Source organism: Tamandua tetradactyla, chromosome 7 (genome assembly GCF_023851605.1).
Source record: "Tamandua tetradactyla isolate mTamTet1 chromosome 7, mTamTet1.pri, whole genome shotgun sequence".
NCBI classification, from domain to species: domain Eukaryota; kingdom Metazoa; phylum Chordata; class Mammalia; order Pilosa; family Myrmecophagidae; genus Tamandua; species Tamandua tetradactyla.
Genome location: NC_135333.1, coordinates 46,217,429 through 46,237,670, shown reverse-complemented (window position 1 = coordinate 46,237,670; position 20,242 = coordinate 46,217,429). Strand labels below are relative to the sequence as shown.

Genomic DNA, 20,242 nt, shown 5'->3' with positions numbered 1-20,242 from the left:
TTTGTGGTGCTGTGCATTCTCTGCTCTCTCTGAATCTCTCCTTCTCCAAAACGTTTCCTCTTTCATAGGACTCCAATAAATCAATCAAGACCCACCCAAATGGGTGAAGACATGTTGTCACCTAATCCAGTTTAACAACCACTCGACTAAATTACATCATCCAGGGAGATGATCTTATTAGTTTCAAACATATAGTATTGAATAGGGATTATTCTACCTTTATGAAATGGGATTTATATTAAAACATGGCTTTTCTAGGGGGCATACTTTCTTTCAAACCAGCACAAAGCCCAAACAAAAGGCTCTTGCCCTTCCCTGGACTGGCAGGGTGTGGTGCTGCATATGCAGTAGAGGTGTCTGGGCTGGGGGTGTAGCTATTCATGAACACGGCTGCCTGGGGCACAGCTAAACTGAGTCTCTGAATGCAACTCCCTCCAGAAGACTGCAGGGCCCCGGCCAGGCATCAGGCCTGGGGCTGGAGGGGTAAGCTTCCTTCCCTGAGGCCTGCCAGGAGAGGTCCTATAATTGCTGGCAGTCGGGCCCAGAAGACCACATAGGATTCTGGCCTGGAAACAGACTTCTCAGAGAGTTTCAGGGGCTTCCACTTCACCCTTCCTATCATAATGGTGCTTACTCCACAGGTCAGAGATCAATTATCAGTGGTAGGCTCTGCCAGCTGCCTGATGTAACCATCCCAAGTCTGCACTGGGGATCAAAAAAGGAACCATAGGACTTGGACCAGGGCTTTGTCATCTGACTTCCATAAGCCCTTGCTCTACTGCTCTACCCACAGACCCTGATATTTCAGGTACTCTGCTATGAGTGTCAGCTCAGACCCTGTATCTAACAGTCCTTGGGAGATGTGGAAATTCCTTTCCCCCCAATTTATAGTTACCTTGTTAAGTGTCTCTAGGTCCCTTTCAGTAAGGACCCGGATTTTTTGTGTATATACTTGTGGTGGCATTGTAGACTCCTTCCTCAAATAGGTCAGGCCTCCCTGTCAATCAATGGCCTCTGGATCTGAGAATTTTAAATTCAGGTTTAATTTAAATTGCGTAAAAGAGACCATGTTTTCCCACAGTAGTAACTGACAAGTCTTTTGCACACCATTTATGGACTTTTTTCTAGTTAAACAAGTCAAACAAAACCCTAGCCAGTTGTCCATCTATTTCACCCTTAAAAGCACTACATCTGATGGGCACTGCCACAGATCCCTGTGGGTCAAATCAGGCTGGTTGCCACAGCAGCTCAGGGTCGAATGCAGAAATACACAAGGCATGCATTTCGGTGGGAAGCAGTCCATGTGAAGTGAGTCTGAGCACCCACAAAACAGCAGATGTGGCAGAGGGCACTGACACAGTCCCAAGAGGCACCTTGGTGCCTCAGGCTGATCCGGTGTTTCAGCCTTCTCCTCCTGGCTTTGTGCTTGCTGGAATTTTACTCTGGTTTTAGGCGTGGAAGCACGAAGACAACTGGAAACTTCTTAACCTAAGACGGTTACCCCAACGTTTCACGCACCATTCAGAGCGGCATTTCTACGGAAAAAGGAGGCTAAGCAGTGACTCGGATTTATGGTAGCTGGAGTCAGTGGAATTTGTTCCAGGTGTATCCGTCCCATCTTAGAGTCCCAATCTTTCATACGCTCATTGGAACAAATGTTTACTGAGCCCCTTCGATGCGTCCTCACTCCCCCCCAGAAATGTCACTCACGCTTTCTCGTTCATGTGTCACACACTCAAGCCTCGGTCACACCCACTCAACCGCTCTTCTCCTGGCCCAAAAGCCCCTGAGGCCAAACTCGCCGACCCCCGACCCTGGGGAAAGTATAAGCTGCTCACTCTCCGGCGCCCACGGCCAGGCCAGCCAGTTCCGCACTGGCAGATGACGCAAACCTACCCACTTGCCTCGCCCATCTGACGCGATGCGCGCCCAACGGCTCACGAGAGTCCTGATTGGCCCACGCCGTTTGCTCAGTCCGGACCATGGTCCAAACAGCGGCCTGTTTTTCAAGCGGCCACGCCCCGGGGGAGGGGCACAGCAAAAGCGCGTGGCGCACGGCCTTTGAAAAGAGTACCCGGACTAGGGTCACGGAGAGAGCCGAGTTGTGCCGGAGAGAGCCGAAAGTGCCGAAGAGACCCGAGAATGACCCGAGAATCTCAGGGCGGCCGGAAGCAGAGCCCAGCGCTGCCGGAAGAAGCCGAGCTCTCGCGTAGAGGGGCCGAGTGCGGCTGGCGTTGGGGCCGGGCCGTTCCCGCGCAATGGCGGCGGAAGGGGCAGCTGTGGCTGGAGGTGGGGCAGTCGGAGGCCGCCCGGCCAGTGACCTCTTGGGATCGTCCAAGTGCCCGGACGCGACCTCGAACCGGCGGCGCATCTCCGGGCTGTCGCGTGACGCCGAGCGCCGAGCCTTCCAGTGGTGCCGGGAGCACCTGGGCGGGGCTTGGCGCCAAGTGCGACCTGAGGAGCTGAGGGTTAACCCCGTGAGGTGGGAGGTCAAGGGTCAGCCCCCCCCTGAGCGGGACCAGGGTCTGGGGTCAGACTTGGGCCTGACATTTATGCAGACACCGAGCGCCCAAACCAGGGTGGGTGTGGGGCTCTGGGCAGGTGGGTTTGGGACCTGGCTGTCGCGGACGCGGGGACGGGGATCCGGGGGCAGCGTCCCTCACACGGTGCCGGCTGAGCGCGCCCTGTGGGTCCGCAGCGGGGGCCTCAGTAACCTGCTCTTCCGCTGCTCGCTCCCGGAGCACCTTCCCAGCGTCGGCGAGGAGCCCCGCGAGGTGCTGCTTCGTCTGTATGGGGCCATCCTGCAGGTGAGCTAGGGGCGAGGCCGCCGCGCCCACCCTCAGGGCTGACGACTGGAAGCTGAAGTTCCGGGCTACCACCTGCTGACCAGAAGGCCCGGCGGTGGTGGAGGACAGACCAGAACCCCGCCCCTTTGCCGTCCCTCTTCCTCCAGGGCGTGGACTCCTTGGTCCTTGAAAGTGTGATGTTTGCCATCCTTGCCGAGCGGTCCCTGGGGCCCCAGCTCTACGGAATCTTCCCAGAGGGTCGGCTGGAACAGTACATCCCAGTACGAGCCCAGCCTTGTACTGCCCGAGGCACCTCCTCCCCCAGACCCTGACACCCCCACCTTCCCATCCCCCTGCCCCAGCCCCCTCCCGCCCCAGCCCCCTCACCACCCTGATAGGTTCCTGGGTGCAGAGCCGGTCCCTGAAAACTCAAGAGCTGCGTGAGCCAGGGTTGTCAGCAGCCATTGCCACGAAGATGGCCCAGTTCCACGGCATGGAGATGCCTTTCACCAAAGAGCCCCATTGGCTGTTTGGGACCATGGAACGGTGAGTCGGGGCCTCCTGAGGGCTCCTGCGTTCCTTGGGTGAGCCTCCTGCTGACCCTGCCACCCAGGGATGTGACCACATGCATCTATGATTCTGCCCAGTCTCCAGCCAAGTAGGTCAGGTACTCCATTGTCTGCCTGGGCTCCCACAGGACAGATTGCCACAGGTTGTCAGACATGTCAAACAGTGACAGAATGGTTGGAGCGGGTCTGAAGGGTCAATGGGAGGGGGTGGGTAATGGATTACAGAGTGTGTCCTTCTCTTTGGGCTCAGGTACCTCAAGCAGATCCAGGACCTGCCCCCCAGTGGCCTACCCCAGGTGAACCTGCTGGAGATGTACAGCCTAAAGGAAGAGATGGGCAACCTCAGGTGAGGGCAGGAAGGTGAGGGTGCAGCAGGGCACTGGAGAAGGCATCTGGTGCCTGGCCAGTCTGAGCCGCCTCCAGTCGCACTTGGTCAGGACCCTGTTCCCTGCAGGAAGTTGCTAGACTCTACCTCGTCACCAGTGGTCTTCTGCCACAATGACATCCAGGAAGGTAAGAGAAGGCATCTAAGTCTCCTTGACCCTGTTGGGGAGACCAGAGGCCCACCCTGACCCAGGGTGGGGGGACCATACCCCTGGAATCATTAGAGCCCCAACCTGTCCACCTGACCCAAGGCTGGGGGGAGCAGAGACCCACTCTGACCCGAGGTGGAGTGTGTTACGTCTCACTGAACCAGCAGGATTCTCTGCAAAAGAAGAAATGGGGAGACCAGAACTGCCCCACACCACCCTACATCTCCCTGTTGCGATTCCAAGGAAAGAATCCCCGAACACCAGGGCAATGAGTCCTTAGGTGTTTATTAGGGGATTGACTTACAGAGAGACAGCAGGAGGTTTGCACAAGTATGTCTGTAGATGACAGAGGGCTGGGGGACAAAGGAGGCTGAGTGCCAGAGGCTTGGTGCAAGTCTTGGGTAAACATCCAGGTATATGCTCTTTTTTTTAAATCAGTATGCCTCAGGGCAGGCAGCACTCAAGGCTATGGCAGTTACAGCTCCGCGTGCTTCTGGGGAGGTACAGGAGGGAGGCAGGAAGCGGGTGCCCTGTGTGTCATATGCTCCATCCCCATCAGCTTTTATAATTTCAACACCCCCTCTTCTGCAGGAGTCACTGGGCCATGAGCAGTGTGGGGGAATAGTTTCCAGGGCTATTTGCCCTGTTTTTAAGGAGCATTAGTGATAGAACCCATAGCAATAATGTATATAAGCACATGGAATAAATTCAGTTGCCCCAATTCCTGGAAGGTTTATTGGTGGTGTTTTCATTCAGCTACTTTACCCATCATTTGATACCACCATGAGTCATCGCTCACTTGAGTTATGATTTGTATTTGATTTTGCAAGTGAGCAAAGGACTTACTGACTTCCACCTTTTTTTATCTGGAATGTACTTAGACACAGTATTTAGGTTTTAATAAGGTGTGTGTTTTCCCTTGGGCTGTGTGAGACTTCATGGCAATGCAGTTTTGTAGCACCCCCTTGAGAACAGCCACTATTTCTTGATTTAGTGTGAAGAGTTTGTGCTCAGTAAAAACCTTTTGGAAGTTTTTTATCTTGAGCATGCCAATATTACCTCCTTGGGGCACAAAACAGAGATTAAAGAAACCCACCAAGATTTTATAGACCTTCTCCACCTCTTCTCCAGATGGCTCATCTAAGGGCACTGGGATTGCATCTGCTATCCTGGAGTGTGCCAGGGGAAGCCAAGCGTGCACATGCCCCCAGAGGCAGATTGGGATAGTAATCCTGTAGTGGGAATTAGCCAAGAGCCCATCCCACAGTTGGGTGTAGGACCCCCTCTGACAGAAGGTTGTATTCTTTGTAGTATTTCATGCCTCCTAATGGCTTCTTTTTCTGAAAGTTTGCTGGGAAATGTCAGGTTGTGTCCTAGGGTGGTTAGCTTCTCCTGCATGCATTCATGGTGTCACTGATGTCGGTGATGTCAAGCAGAGTTGACCAATTGTGTGGGCCTGCCCTGTGGAGGGCCCAGTCTAAAGACACGTTTTCAGGGTGCTCTGAGTGTTAGGAACACAGATTGGGGAGTTTCTCCCTCCACTGATGGGAAACCAGTGTTGGTTCCTCCTCCAGTGATGACCTCTGCCACAGCACAGCACACTTTGGTCCCACCATGGGTGTCTACCCCTCTGCTGACAGTGTTCACAGTAGTCCAGTGTGTGGTCCCACAGCATGCCCTTGCCACCATGTCTCTACAGGTCCTCTCTCTTCCAGGGATGTCGGGGTTGGTTCTCGCATATCGGGGGCCTCCTGCCTTAGCGTCAAGAGGATCCTGATCCATCCCCAGGCGCTGCCCATCCGAGACCCCAAGGTCTAGGTACCTGGGGTGAAGGAAGAGGAGTTGGTAGTGTTACCCCATCTCATGGCACTTAGCTCTGGGCTCCAGGCTTTCTTTGTCCATTTCCATGTTTGCATGGCTTGTTTAAAGGCCGGCGCTGCTAGGAGGCTGACTTAGTTCCCTAGGTGGGTCCTTCATTAAGGTATCTGGGGGCCTCTGGTCAGACTACTGACCATCCTTTTAAAGACATTCGCCCAGGGGGAGTTTGATCTTTCTTTTTAGTAGGCCATCTTTTCTTTATGTCAGGCCAACCCCTTTAGAGTTATAAGGCGAATGGAACTGCTATTTTATCCTTTCCCTTTGTGCCCAGCCTTGTATTGGAGTGCCAGTGATACACTAGTAGAAGTGGTGCTGGGCATGTCGTACATCATTGGTAGACACTGTAGCCCTTCAATAGCAGATATTTGGTTGGCTCGTCTGCAGGAGACCCCCATAGCATCTACACAGGTCATCTCCCAGTGACTCCATTGGCACCCCAGGAGACGCCCATAGCATCCACCTGCCAGCTGTGTGGTGCCCTAATACCCCATGTTATAAGTTACGACCCCCTGACAGATCCGAGTTGTGCTTGGCTGCAAGTGGGGTAGTCCTAGGGGGACTTTCTGGATGTCCTCTTTGGAGATGGCAGACTGGCCATTTGTGCTGGCCACCACTTTTATTCTGTGTGCACACCCGTGCCCCCCTCTCTTGTGTATCCAGTGGGCCACGTCAGTCTCATCAGTCCTTCCCACTTGGTGGGTCTTTGCTTTGATACTTGTTTCTGTGTTGCCAGGAGGGAAGTCAGCTGAGGGGCAGCCACTGGGAAGACCATAGCCTCAGTCCCTACAAGGCACACCTGTTTATTAGCCACTTATTGGCTCCCCTTTGGGCAGTCCTGGCATTAACCCTTTCATAACTGCCCATGAATAAGTGCAAATGGTGACTGGGTGTGGCTCCTTCACAGGAACTGATCAGACGGCTCTTAACTTGGCCCAAGGACCCTCCCGCCATCTCCATCTCCACCATAGGCTGCTGATCATGTGGCATGAGCCCTCTGTGCACCAAGAAGTCTATGGGAGTGATCCTTTCTCCCTTTACCCATTGGGACTTTTCTAGGGGCAGCTCTGGGGCCTCTTCTGATTTCTGTAGTATATGCTGCGGGCCTCAGAAGTACTTCTCAGTCTGGCAAGATGGGGTTAGGCTCCAAGTGTCCCCTCTGTGGATGTGTGCCCCACAGGGTGCCCTCCTGGATTGACAGCAGAAGCAGGTCTTGCTTCTGTCTGCGGCATGGGAGTTTTATTTCCACTGCCACGTACCCTGTGGTTGCCTCTGTTTGTAGAGAAGCTGGGTGCACAGCTAGGAATTGCTTCTCCAGCATGCTATAAAGTTACTCAGCTCATCTGAAGAAACGAGACCAAAAGACCAAAATCCTACGGCATCTTCCCATCCGTTTGCCATAAGGCAACTCCAGTCTGTCTCTGTGTCAGAGACATATAGTTTCAAATGGTCATCTGAAATTAGGTTTGCAGGGCTTAAACTTGGGCAGTTGCAATGTGTGTTTTGGCAAAGACCTTCTCTTCTTGCACCCCCAGTGCCATCGTGCTCCCTTTTATTAGCCTACAAAAAGGAGATATAGGCATTGTTGCAAATGAGGCATGAAGGTTCTCTAGTGGTCCACAGAACTCTGCACCTCTGTTGTTTATGGGCCGGGTAAGCTTGGATTTTATTTATTATGGTAGATGGTAAAATATGAGTCTTACCTGATCAAACCACTCTATGGGAACTTGACAGTTTCCTGATCCTTGTATTTTCTGGGGGATGATCACCCATTTTCTTTTCTGGAGGTGCTGCTAACCCTCTCCATGGCTTTCTCTAAAAGATTTGAGTCTATAGAGGTTAGCAGAATATTGTCCACAGTGTTCTATATGTCCTTCTGGAAGTAGACCCAAGGCAGCAGGTCCTCAGCTGCTAATCCATGACAGCTAAAGGGGCTCTGTAGGTGTCCTTGGGAAAGAACTGGAAGGTCCACTGCCATCCCTGCCATATGAAGGAAGACATGTTCTGTGATTATTGATTGGCATGCGTCACGGCCGCATTACAGGTCCTTGGACAGGTTGTTACTTTCTGACGTTTGGACTACATCAGATGTGGCAGCATGGATGATGGGAGTCCCCCTTAATCTGTAGTCTTTCATGTTCCATTGGCATCTACACAGCCAGATGGGCTATTGAAAGGACTGTGTGGATGGGTGATTTACACCTTTTTAAATTCCAAAACAGTTGCGGATATTTCTTTATGCTCCCCAGGCAGGCAGTATAGGTTAATAGGCACCATTCTTGGTCTCGGTGGGAGGGTGGAGTACCACCTAGCGTGCCCATGTAGCCCAGCCTTCAGGACCCTTACCCAGTTGGAATTTTCCCATGATGTGTCCAGGGCAGCCCCTAGGAAAACGTCTGCTCCAGTGTGCTTTCAGGTGGGGATAGGCACGCCCAACTGTGGGAGGCCGGAGCCCGGCCTGTTTGAGGGAGTATGGATATGCCCCCACACCCCTCGGGATGTCAGTGTCCCCAAGAACCAGTGGGGATGCCCACGCATGAGGGTGTATTCTGCCCGTGTCTACCAGGGCCATCACCTTTTATTCTGTGGGGCCAATATATAGTGGCTTTCACGTGGGTTGTGTGGCCCCTGGCGTGGCCCCTTATCTCTGAGAACCTTGGCCTTCTCATGGGAGGGGTGTGACTGGCCATTCTCACTCTGTTTCCTCCTTAGAGGGATGGGGGGCAGTTAGTTCCAGCCCTGGTCCACAAGGCCCTCTAGTGTACTGTTCTGGCCTCAGTCCCTCCAGGATTTCAGTGGAACGGTGTTGGTTTATTTTCTCCTGCTCCAGCAGGCCCTGCCACATCCAGTTACAGGAAACTCTCTTTATTCCAGATTTGGGGGAGGCAGCTTTCTTTTTCCCTGAATCTCCCTCTTCCATTTGGTGCTTGGGGACTCTGGATGTCCCAATACATGCCTCTGTCTCCCCTAAGCCAGCTTGTCCTCCATCACACACAGGGACACTGGTGAGCAGGCTTGGAAGATGGGGTGTCCCCTTCTACCAGGAGACATGCTTTTCATCATTTATTCCTCATGCCTGCTGTAAAAATGATGGTGTTGGGGTACTGCGAGAGGAGGCGTAAATGGCTGTGCACGTCCCTTACTCAGCAGAGTTTGTGCTGTTTCAGTGGTGGTGGCAGGGTCTCCTGGCATTTCCTCCTCTGATGGCCATTGCGATCCAGTCAGTTAAGCTGTGGGCATCCCATGTCAGTGTGGCAGACTAGGGTGACATTCCCTTTTCAGCCTCACTACCTGACAAGACACCCCATCAGTTCTGCTATTCCCCAGTGTCACCAGCCGTACCTATGAGTCCTCGTAGGGTTCTGGTGGAAACCACTTGCGCTGTCAATCAGCAAGGCTGGGGTATATTCCTGGGTGGAATGTTTTATCCTCTGGCATATGGGGTCCTTGAGCTCTGGCTGATCTACTGTGTTTTACTTTATTCTGTATAAGAGGACATACAGGCAGAAAATCTAACCCCTCAGTCGTCCTTCAAGCTGATTATCTCAACAGACTCAAAAGGCTCACTCTCACTTTCTAAGGGTTCCAGGTCTTTGCATCCTAGCCGGGACTCAATCACTGTAGTTTGCAACTTCGCTTTTAGGGAGCCTTGTCCCACCCATAGCAGGCCGCTGTGTTCGGCCTCAACTCCCCTCCTTCCACCTTCCCCACATATCAGTTACGAGCAGAGCTGGCAGGTGTCCGTCTCACTCCAACTGCAATGCTTCCTCCAACTTCGAACTCTGGCCTCAGCTGCTAACTATGCTTCAGTAGCTCTTCATGCTGCCTGCAGCAGGGGTCACCCTTCTCCAGTCACCAGCTGCTGGCTCTGGGCAAGTTTACTCCTTCCAGCAGGCAAGTGAGGCCTGCAGAGTTTTTGGAGCATCAGGGTACTCCCAGGGTGGCTTACAGATGTCTTAGGAACATGCTATGAGCCCCACATTGATCCCTGAGGCCAGCCCGGGATTGCCCTTGTGGGTTCCTCTTCTCAGCCAATTTCTTTGGAATCCTGCCAACTATGACAAAACCGCAAAAGAATTGGGGGAGACCAGACTGCCCGACACTGCCCCACAACAGAGCCTATTGAGATTCCAGGGAAAGAGGCCCTGAATGATGGGGTGATAAGTCCTTAAGCATGTACTGGGGGACTGACTTACAGAGAGCTGTACCTACCTTGGGATGGACAGTGAGACAGTAGGAGGTTCACTGTTTATGTCTGTGCCTGAGGCCATCACTCTAGATGATAGAGGACTGGGGGGCAAAGGAGATTGAGAGCCAGAGGCTTGCACGTAAGGCCTAGGTAAACATCTCAGTACGTGCTGTTTTCTTAAAACGACACACTCAGGGCAGGCAGCACTCAAGGTTCTGGCAGTTACAGCTTGGCATGCTTCTGGGGAAGTAGTGGAGGGATGTAGGGAGGAGGTACTCTGTGTCATACAGGAGGCCAGAGACCCTGAAGTGACCACAACCCCACCCCATCCCCCCCAGGGAACATCTTGCTGCTCTCTGAGCGAGGAAATGCTGACAGTCTCATGCTAGTTGACTTCGAGTACAGCGGTTATAACTACAGGTGAGGGTGGCCTATTCTCTTTGGACCCGTTTACAGTGCTAGAAACATGGCAGCCCCTCGTCTCAGCCTGGCAGCTTAAAAGTCTTTGGGGGCTGAATGTTTACCTTTTCCCCCAGGGGCTTTGACATTGGGAACCATTTTTGTGAGTGGGTTTATGATTATACTCATGAGGAGTGGCCTTTCTACAAGGCACGGCCAGCAGACTACCCCACCAGGGGACAGCAGGTATGTGGCTGGAGGCTGGGGAGCAGGAGGAGGTCTGTGAGGGAGAGGGAGGTTAAGTCTGGGCAGCAGTAGTGAGAAAGGGGGTTTATAGGGTCATGCTCCACAGTCTTCTCGATCCCTGACTCTTATTCATTGATCTCAGCTCCATTTTATTCGGCATTACCTGGCAGAGGTAAAGAAAAGTGAGCCTCCTTCCCAAGAGGAGCAGAGGAAGCTGGAAGAGGACTTGCTGGCAGAGGCCAATTGGTGAGGGATGAGGACCTGGGGCAAGGGAGAAAGGGCTGGGTGCAGATGGGCAGACTGAGAAAGGGGCAGTCAAACCGACTGGTAGCAGGTGAGGTGTCAGCACATGGGGACCAGGAGATTGAGGACTGCAGCCAGCAGCAGGGCTGGAGGGCCAGAAGAGAGGGGGCGGGGAGTTAGAGCTGCCGGGGCTTGGCCAGCTTGGGGGCTTCCAGGCAATGCCACCTGAGCTCCTGAACCCCTACTTTTCCTGCCCTCACCCTGCCAGGTATGCTCTGGCATCGCATTTCTTCTGGGGTCTGTGGTCCATCCTCCAGGCGTCCATGTCCACCATTGAATTTGGTTATCTGGTAAATAATCCGAAAGATGGGGGTGTTGAGGGGGGGGCACGGGGGGAGCAGCAGGGGACAGCCCTGTCCTGGGAAGTCAAAGGCAGAGGCCTTGAGTCCTTCAGAGGAACTAGTGTGGACCCTGGTGGCCAGGGGTCAGGCCTGGCCGGGTGCTGGCGCCTTTTCATGGCCATGTGGGGTCTGCTCTCAGGAGTATGCCCAGTCTCGCTTCCAGTTCTACTTCCAGCAGAAGGGGCAGCTGACACACTTCTACCCTTTGTCCTGACTCACCCCACTCCTCGGATCTCCTTGAGCCTCCAGGCTGGACCTTGGAGGGAAGGGGCAAAGAAGCCCTGGGGAGGGCTGAGCCCCCACATAAGATGAGTCTGAGGAAACTGCCTGCAGTCCATGTGGGCAGGGAGCCCCCACCTGTGTACCTGCAGACAATAAAGAGCTTCTTTCCTGCCACCTGGTCCTGACCCTGCTCCGTAGCAGCAGAAAGGCATTTCACAGACTGATACACTACCTGCTGCCCTGAGCCTCAGTTTCTTCTGGAAAGCAGGGCTGGACAGTACCTGGGCTTGAAAGTGGTTGTGATGGTCACTGCCAACTGGGGCTCTGTCCACTCTCTCCTCCCCTGTCTCCAGATTAGGGTGACACATACCACAACGACTGAAGTGGGGGTGGGGATGGGGGAGTGATGGGACAGGAGAGGGCCTGGGGGTGGGGCTGTCCAGCCTTGAGCTGGAGAACGGGACACAGCTGACACATTGCTGACCTTTTTCCTACATGTGGCTATTTTTAGCTCTAATACCACCACCCTCACGTGAAACCCTTTACTGCCTTCGCCAGGCTCCCAGGCCTTTGCAAAACCTGGCCCCTACTTCTGATTCCTGCTCCGGGGAGCAGGGGGTGCTGGTCCCGCCCCGCATCTGTTTTCCCAAACCAATTTGGGAATGGGTGTCAGGTTCCCAGTGAGGGCGGAGCAGGGGCAGCCAGACTTGAAGGACGTGGGGACACGGGCCAGAGCGGCCAGCCCCACCGACAGGAGCAAAGCGATCTCAGCCGTGAGTAGGGGGCAGCTCAGCCTTGCCCCGCTTCAAATCCCCAGCCCGGCGCGGGGCCCGAGGACAGCGATGCGGTTCCGCGTGGCATAGGCTGGGGGCGGGATCCCGCCTCGCGCCAGGCCGCTCTACTCCACGGTGGCTTCACTCCCCGCCTCGAGGTTCCCCTTCGCTTGTCTTGAGGCGCCTCGAGCTCTCAAGCCGCCCATTCCGGCCCTTCCACTCTTTTAAGGCGCCCCGGAACGCTGGGCGCGAGAGCTTAGCGGCCGTTGGCCGGACCGCGGTGGCAGAAGTTGGCTCGGGCTGGAAGAGGCGTGGGGCCCCGGCACCTGCGGGCAGGCTCGGCTGTGGCGGGGGCGGGGCTTGCTGAGCCGCCCGCACCCCCCCGCCCAGGTCCCGGCGGAGCCATAGGATGGCGGAAGCGCACCAGGCTGTGGCCTTCCAGTTCACCGTGACCCCAGACGGGGTCGACTTCCGGCTCAGTCGGGAGGCCCTGAAGCATATCTACCTGTCGGGGATCAACTCCTGGAAGAAACGCCTGATTCGCATCAAGGTGGGCACGGGCGGTTCTCCGCCCGGCCCCGGGTCCTGGCAGGTGCAGCGCGGAGCCTTGGGAAGAGGCGGCCGCCAGCGGGGCGCCCCACGCCGGGCCCCCAGCAGCCTTAGACCCTGTTCAGGGGACAGGCTCCAGCAGTACAGAAACCAGGGAGGGTTCCCAGGAGGGGGCGGGGACCCGGTAGGGCCTAGGGGCCCGTAAGTGTGAGGGTGGAGTGGGGAGCCTGCAGAGGACGCGCCAGGGGTATAGGAGCCCTGGTTGGCTCCCGCGAGGGGCCTGGGCAAGCTGGGCGTCTCTGCCCTAACAGAACGGTGTGCTGAGAGGCGTGTACCCCGGCAGCCCCACCAGCTGGCTGGTCGTCGTCATGGCAACGGTGGGGTCTTCCTACTGCAGCGTGGACCTCTCCATGGGGCTGGTCAGTTGGATCCAGAGATGCATTCCTGATAGGTAAGCCTGGAGGGGTGTGGCAGCTCCGGGGGGGCTGGCAGTGGTCACCCCAGGATGGGTGTGCCGAGGCAGTCAGGCAGCCCTGCAGCCTTCACATTCTCCCCAGGTGGGGCACCCACCAGAGCCCGCAGGCCCGGGTACTCGTCAGCATGGTGGTCTTCTCCACTGGGGTCTGGGCCGCCGGCATTTTCTTCTTCCGTCAGACCCTGAAGCTCCTGCTCTCCTACCACGGTTGGATGTTTGAGATGCATGGCAAGGCCAGCCACTCCACCAGGATCTGGGCTGTGAGCAGAACCGCACGGGCCCCCAGGCGGGCTCCCAACCCAAGGGAAGAGGGCATCCCTGGCCTGGGTGTGCATATGGCCGGGAGGAGCCAGGATGTCCTGGTTTGGGGGCCCAGCTCTCATGTGTTTGCTGTCTTGTTTCTTCTACCTCCTGGTTCCCACCCCATCCCGGCCCGCCTGCAAACCCAGATCTGTGTTCGGCTTCTGTCCAGCCGGCGGCCCATGCTCTACAGCTTTCAGACATCTCTGCCCAAGCTCCCCGTGCCCAGTGTGCCTGCCACTGTCCAGCGGGTGAGGGGCCCACGTGGGCTTCAGGGCAGGGGAGGCCAGATATAGAGGCATGCCTAAACTTAAAGGCTGAGTGCCCTGGAAGAGCTGCCTGAGTGGTGGGGTGGTCTGGGCAGAGGCGAGGAGGAGGGAAGGAGAAGGTCAGGGCAGGCGATCCTGGCTGCCTGGCTTCTGCCCTGACACTCTCCTGGGGGACAGTACCTGGAGTCAGTGCGGCCTTTGTTGGATGATGAGGAATATTACCGCATGGAGACACTTGCTAAAGAATTCCAGGACAAGACTGCCCCAAGGCTGCAGAAGTACCTGGTCCTCAAATCTTGGTGGGCAACCAACTACGTGAGTTCCCCTTTGGGACCACTCCCTCTCACGCGCTCCAGTCCCTGCACTGCACCCCCCGCTGTGCAACCCCCTGACCCTGCCTCCAACTGCAGGTGAGTGACTGGTGGGAAGAGTACGTGTACCTTCGAGGCAGGAGCCCCCTCATGGTGAACAGCAACTACTACGTCATGGTACGCTTGCTGAGGAAAAGGGGACAGGGTGGGGGGAGGGGGACTGGGACGGAACAGGAGGGCAGTTCCAAGCAGCTTAAGGCAGGTGGGGATGCAGAGGCTCTGAAGAGCACAGCAGAGCCGTACCTGTCACCCCTTCTCTGAGTCCCAGGCTCATGGCCCTGCCTCCGTGGCCCTCCCTTCTCACGCCCTCCCAGGTGGGCTCCTAATGTGCCTTTGTGGCACTCCTGGGCCCAGAAGCACAAAGTCCACACTTCTTTTCACAAGCTGAGGCTTTGAGGGTCCTGCTGGAACCCTTCTCCACACACATCCCTTCCCTAAACTCACGTACAGCTTGTCCTGGCTAGGTGTTTTCAGCTGTTTGTTTAAAGCATGCAACCCCTCTCTCAAGGCAAACTCCACTTGCAAACGTAAACCAGTGCCGTAGCTTCCAGAGAAGGGCAGCAGCTCGGGGCAGGGGTAAGCAGTGGCCATGGCCCTGCCAGGGCATGCAGGGCAGCTTGGGGAAAGGCGGCTGGCACGTCAGGCTCCTGGACGGACCGGTCCTCGGCCCTGCTCACGCTCCAGGACTTTGTGCTCGTCAAGACCACAGAGGTGCAGGCTGCCCGCTTGGGAAATATCATCCATGCCATGATCATGTATCGCCGCAAGCTGGACCGAGAGGAGATCAAGCCCGTGAGTGACTGCTAGGGTGGAGCAGGCAGGATCGGCAGGTGTGCACTCATGTCATGCTGGGCTGTCCTCACAGGTGATGGCCCTGGGCATTGTGCCCATGTGCTCTGCCCAGATGGAGCGAATGTTCAACACCACTCGGATTCCAGGCAAGGATACAGGTACCGGATCTCACGCCCTTCCTGAGCCCTCCCCCAGAGAGAGCCCCACCCCCAGGTCTGCAAGCGCAGGAAGGCCAGTTGGCACAGGAAGCGTGGTGCGTGGCCTCTGCAGGGAATTGCACTGGTGGAGGCCAAAACTGGGACTATAGGGGCAGCGCACTCTCACGCTGTATGGCCTGGGGCGTGGGGCCTGGGAGCTGGCCTTTCTTCCTTAGGAAGGCTCTGAAGTTGCCACTGGCCCTAAGAAAGGAGATGGGAGGCCTAGGCATGGGCAGTGCATCTGCTGCAGGGGACGTCCCGGACGGCTGGGCAGGATGGGCCCTCAGCCTCTGGCCTTTCGTCACAGATGTCCTGCAGCACCTTGTGGACAGCAGGCACGTGGCCGTCTACCACAGGGGCCGCTTCTTCAAGGTGTGGCTCTACGAGGGCTCCCGCCTGCTCAGGCCCCGGGACTTGGAGCTGCAGATTCAGAGGATTCTGGATGACCCCTCACCGCCACAGCCAGGGGAGGAGCGATTGGCAGCCCTCACCGCTGGTGGAAGGTACCAGGCTGCAGCCCGGGGCAGAGGACCCCACCCCTGCTGGCCCTTCCTACCTGCTGTGGGGTCCCTGACCTCCCCCAAAAGCAGGTGGCTATGGGGGGGTCGAGTTCAGGCCTGTCCTGAATGAAGTGGCCATGAGGGCTCAGAGGCCTTCTGGCCCAGCACTGTCCTACGCCCCCAGGGTGGAGTGGGCAGAGGCACGCCGGGCTTTCTTCAGCTGTGGCAAGAACAGGGCGGCGCTTGACGCCATCGAGCGGGCGGCCTTCTTCGTGGCTCTGGATGAAGAGTCGCACGGCTACGATCCTGATGACGAGGCCAGCCTCAGCCTCTATGGCAAGGCCCTGCTGCATGGCAGCTGCTACAATAGGTAGACCCTGCCGCACCCTCAGCTGGCACCCCTCCTGGCCCCACCCTGCAGCCTGGAGCCCCTGCCGCTCTACCTCCCCCAGCCCCCTACGGCCCTGCCTCTTCAGCACCTCTGCCCTTCTGCCCTTGCAGGTGGTTCGACAAGTCTTTCACGCTCATCGCCTTCAAAAACGGCCGCTTGGGCCTCAACACGGAACACGCATGGGCAGATGCTCCCATCATAGGGCACCTGTGGGAGGTGAGGCAGGAGCTGCCCCTGGGGTCAAGCTTGGGGCTGTACAGCGTCAGCCTTTCAACAAGATCCCTGTCTCCAGTTTGTGCTGGCCACCGATACCTTCCACCTGGGGTACACAGAGAACGGGCACTGCCTGGGCAGCCCAAACCTCTCATTGCCACCTCCTCAGCGACTGCAGTGGGACATCCCCACGGAGGTAGGTCAGGCAAGGAGGGCAGGTGGCACATCCCAGAGAGAAGGGTCCGGGGCACAGAAGGAAGATGGGATGATCCTGAGAGGAGGGTGATGGGCACAGGGGACAGGTAGGACGTCCCCAAGGGAAGGATCAGGGGTGCAGGGTAGGTGCATGGACCTAGCAGGGCAGGGACACAGGCATGGGAGAGTGATAGTTCCTGGAGAATTCTCCCTCCTGCTTTGTCCTCCTTCCCCTCCTCACCCCTGCCTTAGGCCGAGGGTGTGGGAGGCCTCTCACGGTGCACTGCATGGAGGGTAGAGGCCCCAAGCTCCTGGGTGTGAGGACAAGGCTCCCACAGGACACACCTGGTGCCCCTCAGATGTCCTTGGTCACCTCTTCCAAGGTGACAAGAGGCACACTGACCCTGAACCCAGCCTTTCCTTCTGTGCGTCCCTCCCAGAAACGACCCCGAGTCCGTTGGGGACACTGTGCCCACCTTCCCCTCTGGTTTCTTGGCAGTGCCAGGCAGTCATCGAGAGCTCCTACCAGGTGGCCAGGGCCCTGGCAGAGGATGTGGAGTTGTACTGCTTCCAGTTCCTGCCCTTCGGCAAAGGCCTCATCAAGAAGTGCCGGACCAGCCCTGATGCCTTCGTGCAGATTGCCCTGCAGCTGGCCCACTTCCGGGTACAGGGTCTGCCGTGGGGTGGGGTGGGCAGCCGGGCTTGGGTCCACCTGCCAGAACCACCCCTCTGCTCTCAGGACAGGGGCAGGTTCTGTCTGACCTACGAGGCCTCAATGACCAGGATGTTCCGGGAGGGGCGGACCGAGACCGTGCGGTCCTGCACCAGTGAGTCTGCAGCCTTTGTGCAGGCCATGATGAAAGCCCACTCGATGGTGAGGCTGCTTTGCCTGCCACCTGGGCCGGGGACAGGTGAATTCTCCCCACCTGCTGGTCCCAGGGCCATGGTCTCCTTCCCGCTTCTGCCCCCAGAAAGCAGACCTCCAGGAGCTCTTTCGGAAGGCATCTGAGAAGCATCAGAACATGTACCGCCTGGCCATGACTGGGGCTGGCATTGATAGGCACCTCTTCTGCCTCTACGTTGTCTCCAAGTATCTGGGTGTCTCGTCTCCTTTCCTGGCTGAGGTCAGAGTTGTGGGTGACTGGGTCCCTCCTTTCTCCTCTCCTCTCAGGCCAGGGCCCAGCTTCTCAGCTTTATTCCCGTGTAACCAGCTGTCCTATGTGGTCCTGGAGGTTCGGGGCCCACTTTCCAGCCCATGCCTCCCCTGCCTCCCAGTGCAGGTGCTGAGCAGAAACTGGGCCTCCCGAAGGAGGGCGGGCAGGGCTGGGCTCGCAGGTGGTATTGCCGTCAGCAAGCACAGAAGAGCAGAGAGACCCATGCCCCATACCCTAGCATTCCAGCAGAGATGTGGAGAATGTGAAGGAGCACCCCAGGCAGGGACCCTAGGCTTGAGGAGCGTGGGACAGGGCCCCAGGCAGGGGTCGGGCCATCAGGAGGCCACAGTGGGGGCGAGGGGCAGGGGTGGCCTCTGAGCAACTTCTCTCTCCTCTGCAGGTGCTCGCAGAACCCTGGCGCCTCTCCACCAGCCAGATAGCGCAATTCCAGATCCGCATGTTTGACCCCAACCAGTACCCTAATCACCTAGGCGCCGGAGGTGGCTTTGGCCCTGTGAGTGCCCTGAGGGGAGTTGGGGAGGACAGGGGGTTTCCATGGAGAGCGGCACTGCCTTGAGGGGAGGCCAGGACGTGGACACAGGGCAGAGCTGGGCCCTTGGGGCAGTACCTTACAGGGACCAGCACCCTGAGGGGCCAGCACCCCACAGGGGCCAACACCCTGAGGGGCCAGCACCCCACACGGGCCAATACCCGCAGGGGCCAACACCCCGACTGCTCTCTTTGGCCACTCTGGACCTTGCTTATCAGAGTCAGGCCCTTCCTGCTGACATATTATTGCCGGCCGGCTCATCAGGCCGGAGACCGCCTCGGAGAAGCAGGTAAGCTTCCACGCTGAGGGGCCGACCTCAAATTTGGGCCTCTGAGGAAACATGAGTCCCTCCTGAGGCTGCCCCACCCTCATCTCACAGGAGGATTCGTGTTGGGACAGGTCCTCACGCTCAGAGCCAAGTCCTCACCTCCCCTCCACTGCCTCCCCTTGCCCTCAGGTAGCAGATGATGGCTACGGTGTTTCCTACATGATCGCGGGTGAGAACACAATCTTCTTCCATGTCTCCAGCAAGTTCTCAAGCTCTGAAACGGTGAGCCTCCCCATTCCCCCTCAGGCCCAAGGAGGGCCCCGCTGGGGGTCTGACATGAGGAGGGGGCTGACCTGCGGGCGGGCTTGACCACTCTGCCCCACAGAATGCCCAGCGCTTTGGCAACCACATCCGCCAGGCCCTATTGGACATCGCCGATCTCTTCCAAGTTTCCAAGGCTGACAGCTGAGGGTGGGGACAATGGCCAGCTGCCCTTTCACCCTATGTTGTGGAGGGAGGGGCCTGTGTCTAGCAGCAGGCCTGTGTGGGCCCTGCACAGGTTACAGGCTCTGCAGGCCAGCCCGGGCAGCAGGGCCTTCCCTGACCACATGCTGCTTCCCAAGGACCGAAGAGCTGGAGGTGGTATTGGAGCCGGGGTGGCATTTTAATTTTTTTTCTAGTTAGATCTTAATAAAAACAAGCCTATCTAATTCTCTCTTAGCCCTCTGGTACCTGTGTTTAGTTTGGGAACTAGGACAACCTTCTGCCCCTGCTCAGCTGAGAGGAGTGGCAAGGGAAGTACTGGCGCTGGGAGACTGTTATGAGGGGCTTGTGCCCTGCCTTGAACTGGGCTTTGCTGGGCAGTGTGGTCTTCTGAGATCAATGTTCAGACCCACATGTACCCTTGGGATAAATTCTTGCCTCAGAACCTGCACCCAGCCCTGGGGCCACTGGATGGTGGTGCCACCTGCCTGCTGTGTGCCTGGGTGTGGCCTCTGCACCTCTTTGCATTTGTGCACAGCCCTGCAGAGGTTCCTGCTCTCCTCCTGGATATGGGCAGCTGCTGCAGGCTAGCCAGAGGCCAGGAGTTGTGGCCATGTCTACTCAAGGACAGGCAGGACAAGCTGGAGCAGCATGTGCTCCTGCACTCATTCAGCCTTTCTATTAAATCAACATTAAGAGGAATGAGAACTGTGAGTAGGCACCTGGTATTTGCTGTAGGCCAGAATAGACATAGATCCCAGCACTTAACAATGGTGACTCAGGTCAGCCTGAGCCTTTTTGTGAGTGCTCAGCAGAGGGGTCAGAGGACAGAGAGACTGGCAGGAAAATCAGAAAGGAGGGTGTTTAGATTCCAGGCTGTTAAAAGCAGATGCCATGAAAGGGGTTGGCGTAAACAATGGGAATTTATTAGCTTACAGTTTTGAGGGCTAGAAAAATGTCCAAATCAAGACATCAAGGCAATGTTTTCTTCCAGAAGACTGGCTGCTGGCCATCCTTGGTTACTCTGCCATGTGGCCAGGCACATGATGGTATCTGCCTGTCTCTTCTGGGTTTCATTGGTTTCAGCTTTTAGTTTTTCTGTCTCTGTCTGAATTCATCCCCTTTACAGAGGACTCTAATCAGAGGATTAAGACCCATCCTGAATGAGGTGGGACACACCTTAAGTAAACTTATCAAAGAGTTCTACTTACAATGGGTTTACACCCAGAAATGGATTAGATTTAAGAGCATGTTTTCCTGGGGTACACATACCTCCAAACCACCAGAGGGTTCCAGAAT

At 56.6% G+C, this 20,242-nt stretch overlaps 2 protein-coding genes and 1 long non-coding RNA gene across 9 annotated transcripts; 2 read left to right on the top strand and 1 right to left on the bottom strand.

Moving 5' to 3' along the window:
• Nucleotides 1–1,021: 1,021 nt before the first annotated feature.
• LOC143691186 (uncharacterized) lies at nucleotides 1,022–2,010 on the bottom strand. 2 transcript variants are annotated; one of them, XR_013179388.1, is made up of 2 exons: nucleotides 1,711–2,010; nucleotides 1,022–1,535 (listed from the first exon to the last, which is right to left on the bottom strand). It is a non-coding gene; the product is annotated as an uncharacterized LOC143691186 (long non-coding RNA). The 2 variants fall into 2 exon arrangements; XR_013179389.1 differs by having other exon boundaries at nucleotides 1,839–1,906.
• Nucleotides 2,011–2,135: 125 nt separating this feature from the next.
• Nucleotides 2,136–12,667, top strand: CHKB (choline kinase beta). 2 transcript variants are annotated; one of them, XM_077169308.1, is made up of 11 exons: nucleotides 2,136–2,482; nucleotides 2,699–2,807; nucleotides 2,954–3,067; nucleotides 3,199–3,332; nucleotides 3,606–3,701; nucleotides 3,810–3,868; nucleotides 10,291–10,372; nucleotides 10,489–10,597; nucleotides 10,740–10,843; nucleotides 11,109–11,190; nucleotides 12,627–12,667. In XM_077169308.1, exons 1-11 carry the CDS (start codon nucleotides 2,259–2,261, stop codon nucleotides 12,642–12,644), a joined length of 1,131 nt encoding a protein of 376 aa, XP_077025423.1. In that variant the 5' UTR covers nucleotides 2,136–2,258; the 3' UTR covers nucleotides 12,645–12,667. The 2 variants fall into 2 exon arrangements, with proteins under 2 accessions (XP_077025423.1, XP_077025422.1); XM_077169307.1 differs by lacking the exon at nucleotides 12,627–12,667 and adding an exon at nucleotides 11,381–11,634 and having other exon boundaries at nucleotides 2,139–2,482.
• On the top strand, nucleotides 12,505–19,180 carry CPT1B (carnitine palmitoyltransferase 1B). Of its 5 annotated transcripts, none has more exons than XM_077169302.1 (18): nucleotides 12,505–12,786; nucleotides 13,097–13,236; nucleotides 13,325–13,520; nucleotides 13,710–13,811; nucleotides 14,007–14,144; nucleotides 14,240–14,317; nucleotides 14,885–14,992; nucleotides 15,066–15,150; nucleotides 15,497–15,692; nucleotides 15,874–16,059; nucleotides 16,191–16,296; nucleotides 16,373–16,489; nucleotides 16,988–17,152; nucleotides 17,228–17,362; nucleotides 17,460–17,612; nucleotides 18,043–18,156; nucleotides 18,650–18,742; nucleotides 18,846–19,180. In XM_077169302.1, the coding sequence occupies exons 1-18, from the start codon at nucleotides 12,646–12,648 to the stop codon at nucleotides 18,927–18,929; spliced, it is 2,337 nt and encodes a 778-aa protein (XP_077025417.1). In that variant the 5' UTR covers nucleotides 12,505–12,645; the 3' UTR covers nucleotides 18,930–19,180. The 5 variants fall into 5 exon arrangements, with proteins under 5 accessions (XP_077025417.1, XP_077025418.1, XP_077025420.1 ...); XM_077169303.1 differs by having other exon boundaries at nucleotides 12,646–12,786; nucleotides 13,343–13,520; XM_077169305.1 differs by lacking the exon at nucleotides 18,846–19,180 and adding an exon at nucleotides 18,411–18,481 and having other exon boundaries at nucleotides 12,646–12,786.
• Nucleotides 19,181–20,242: the final 1,062 nt, after the last annotated feature.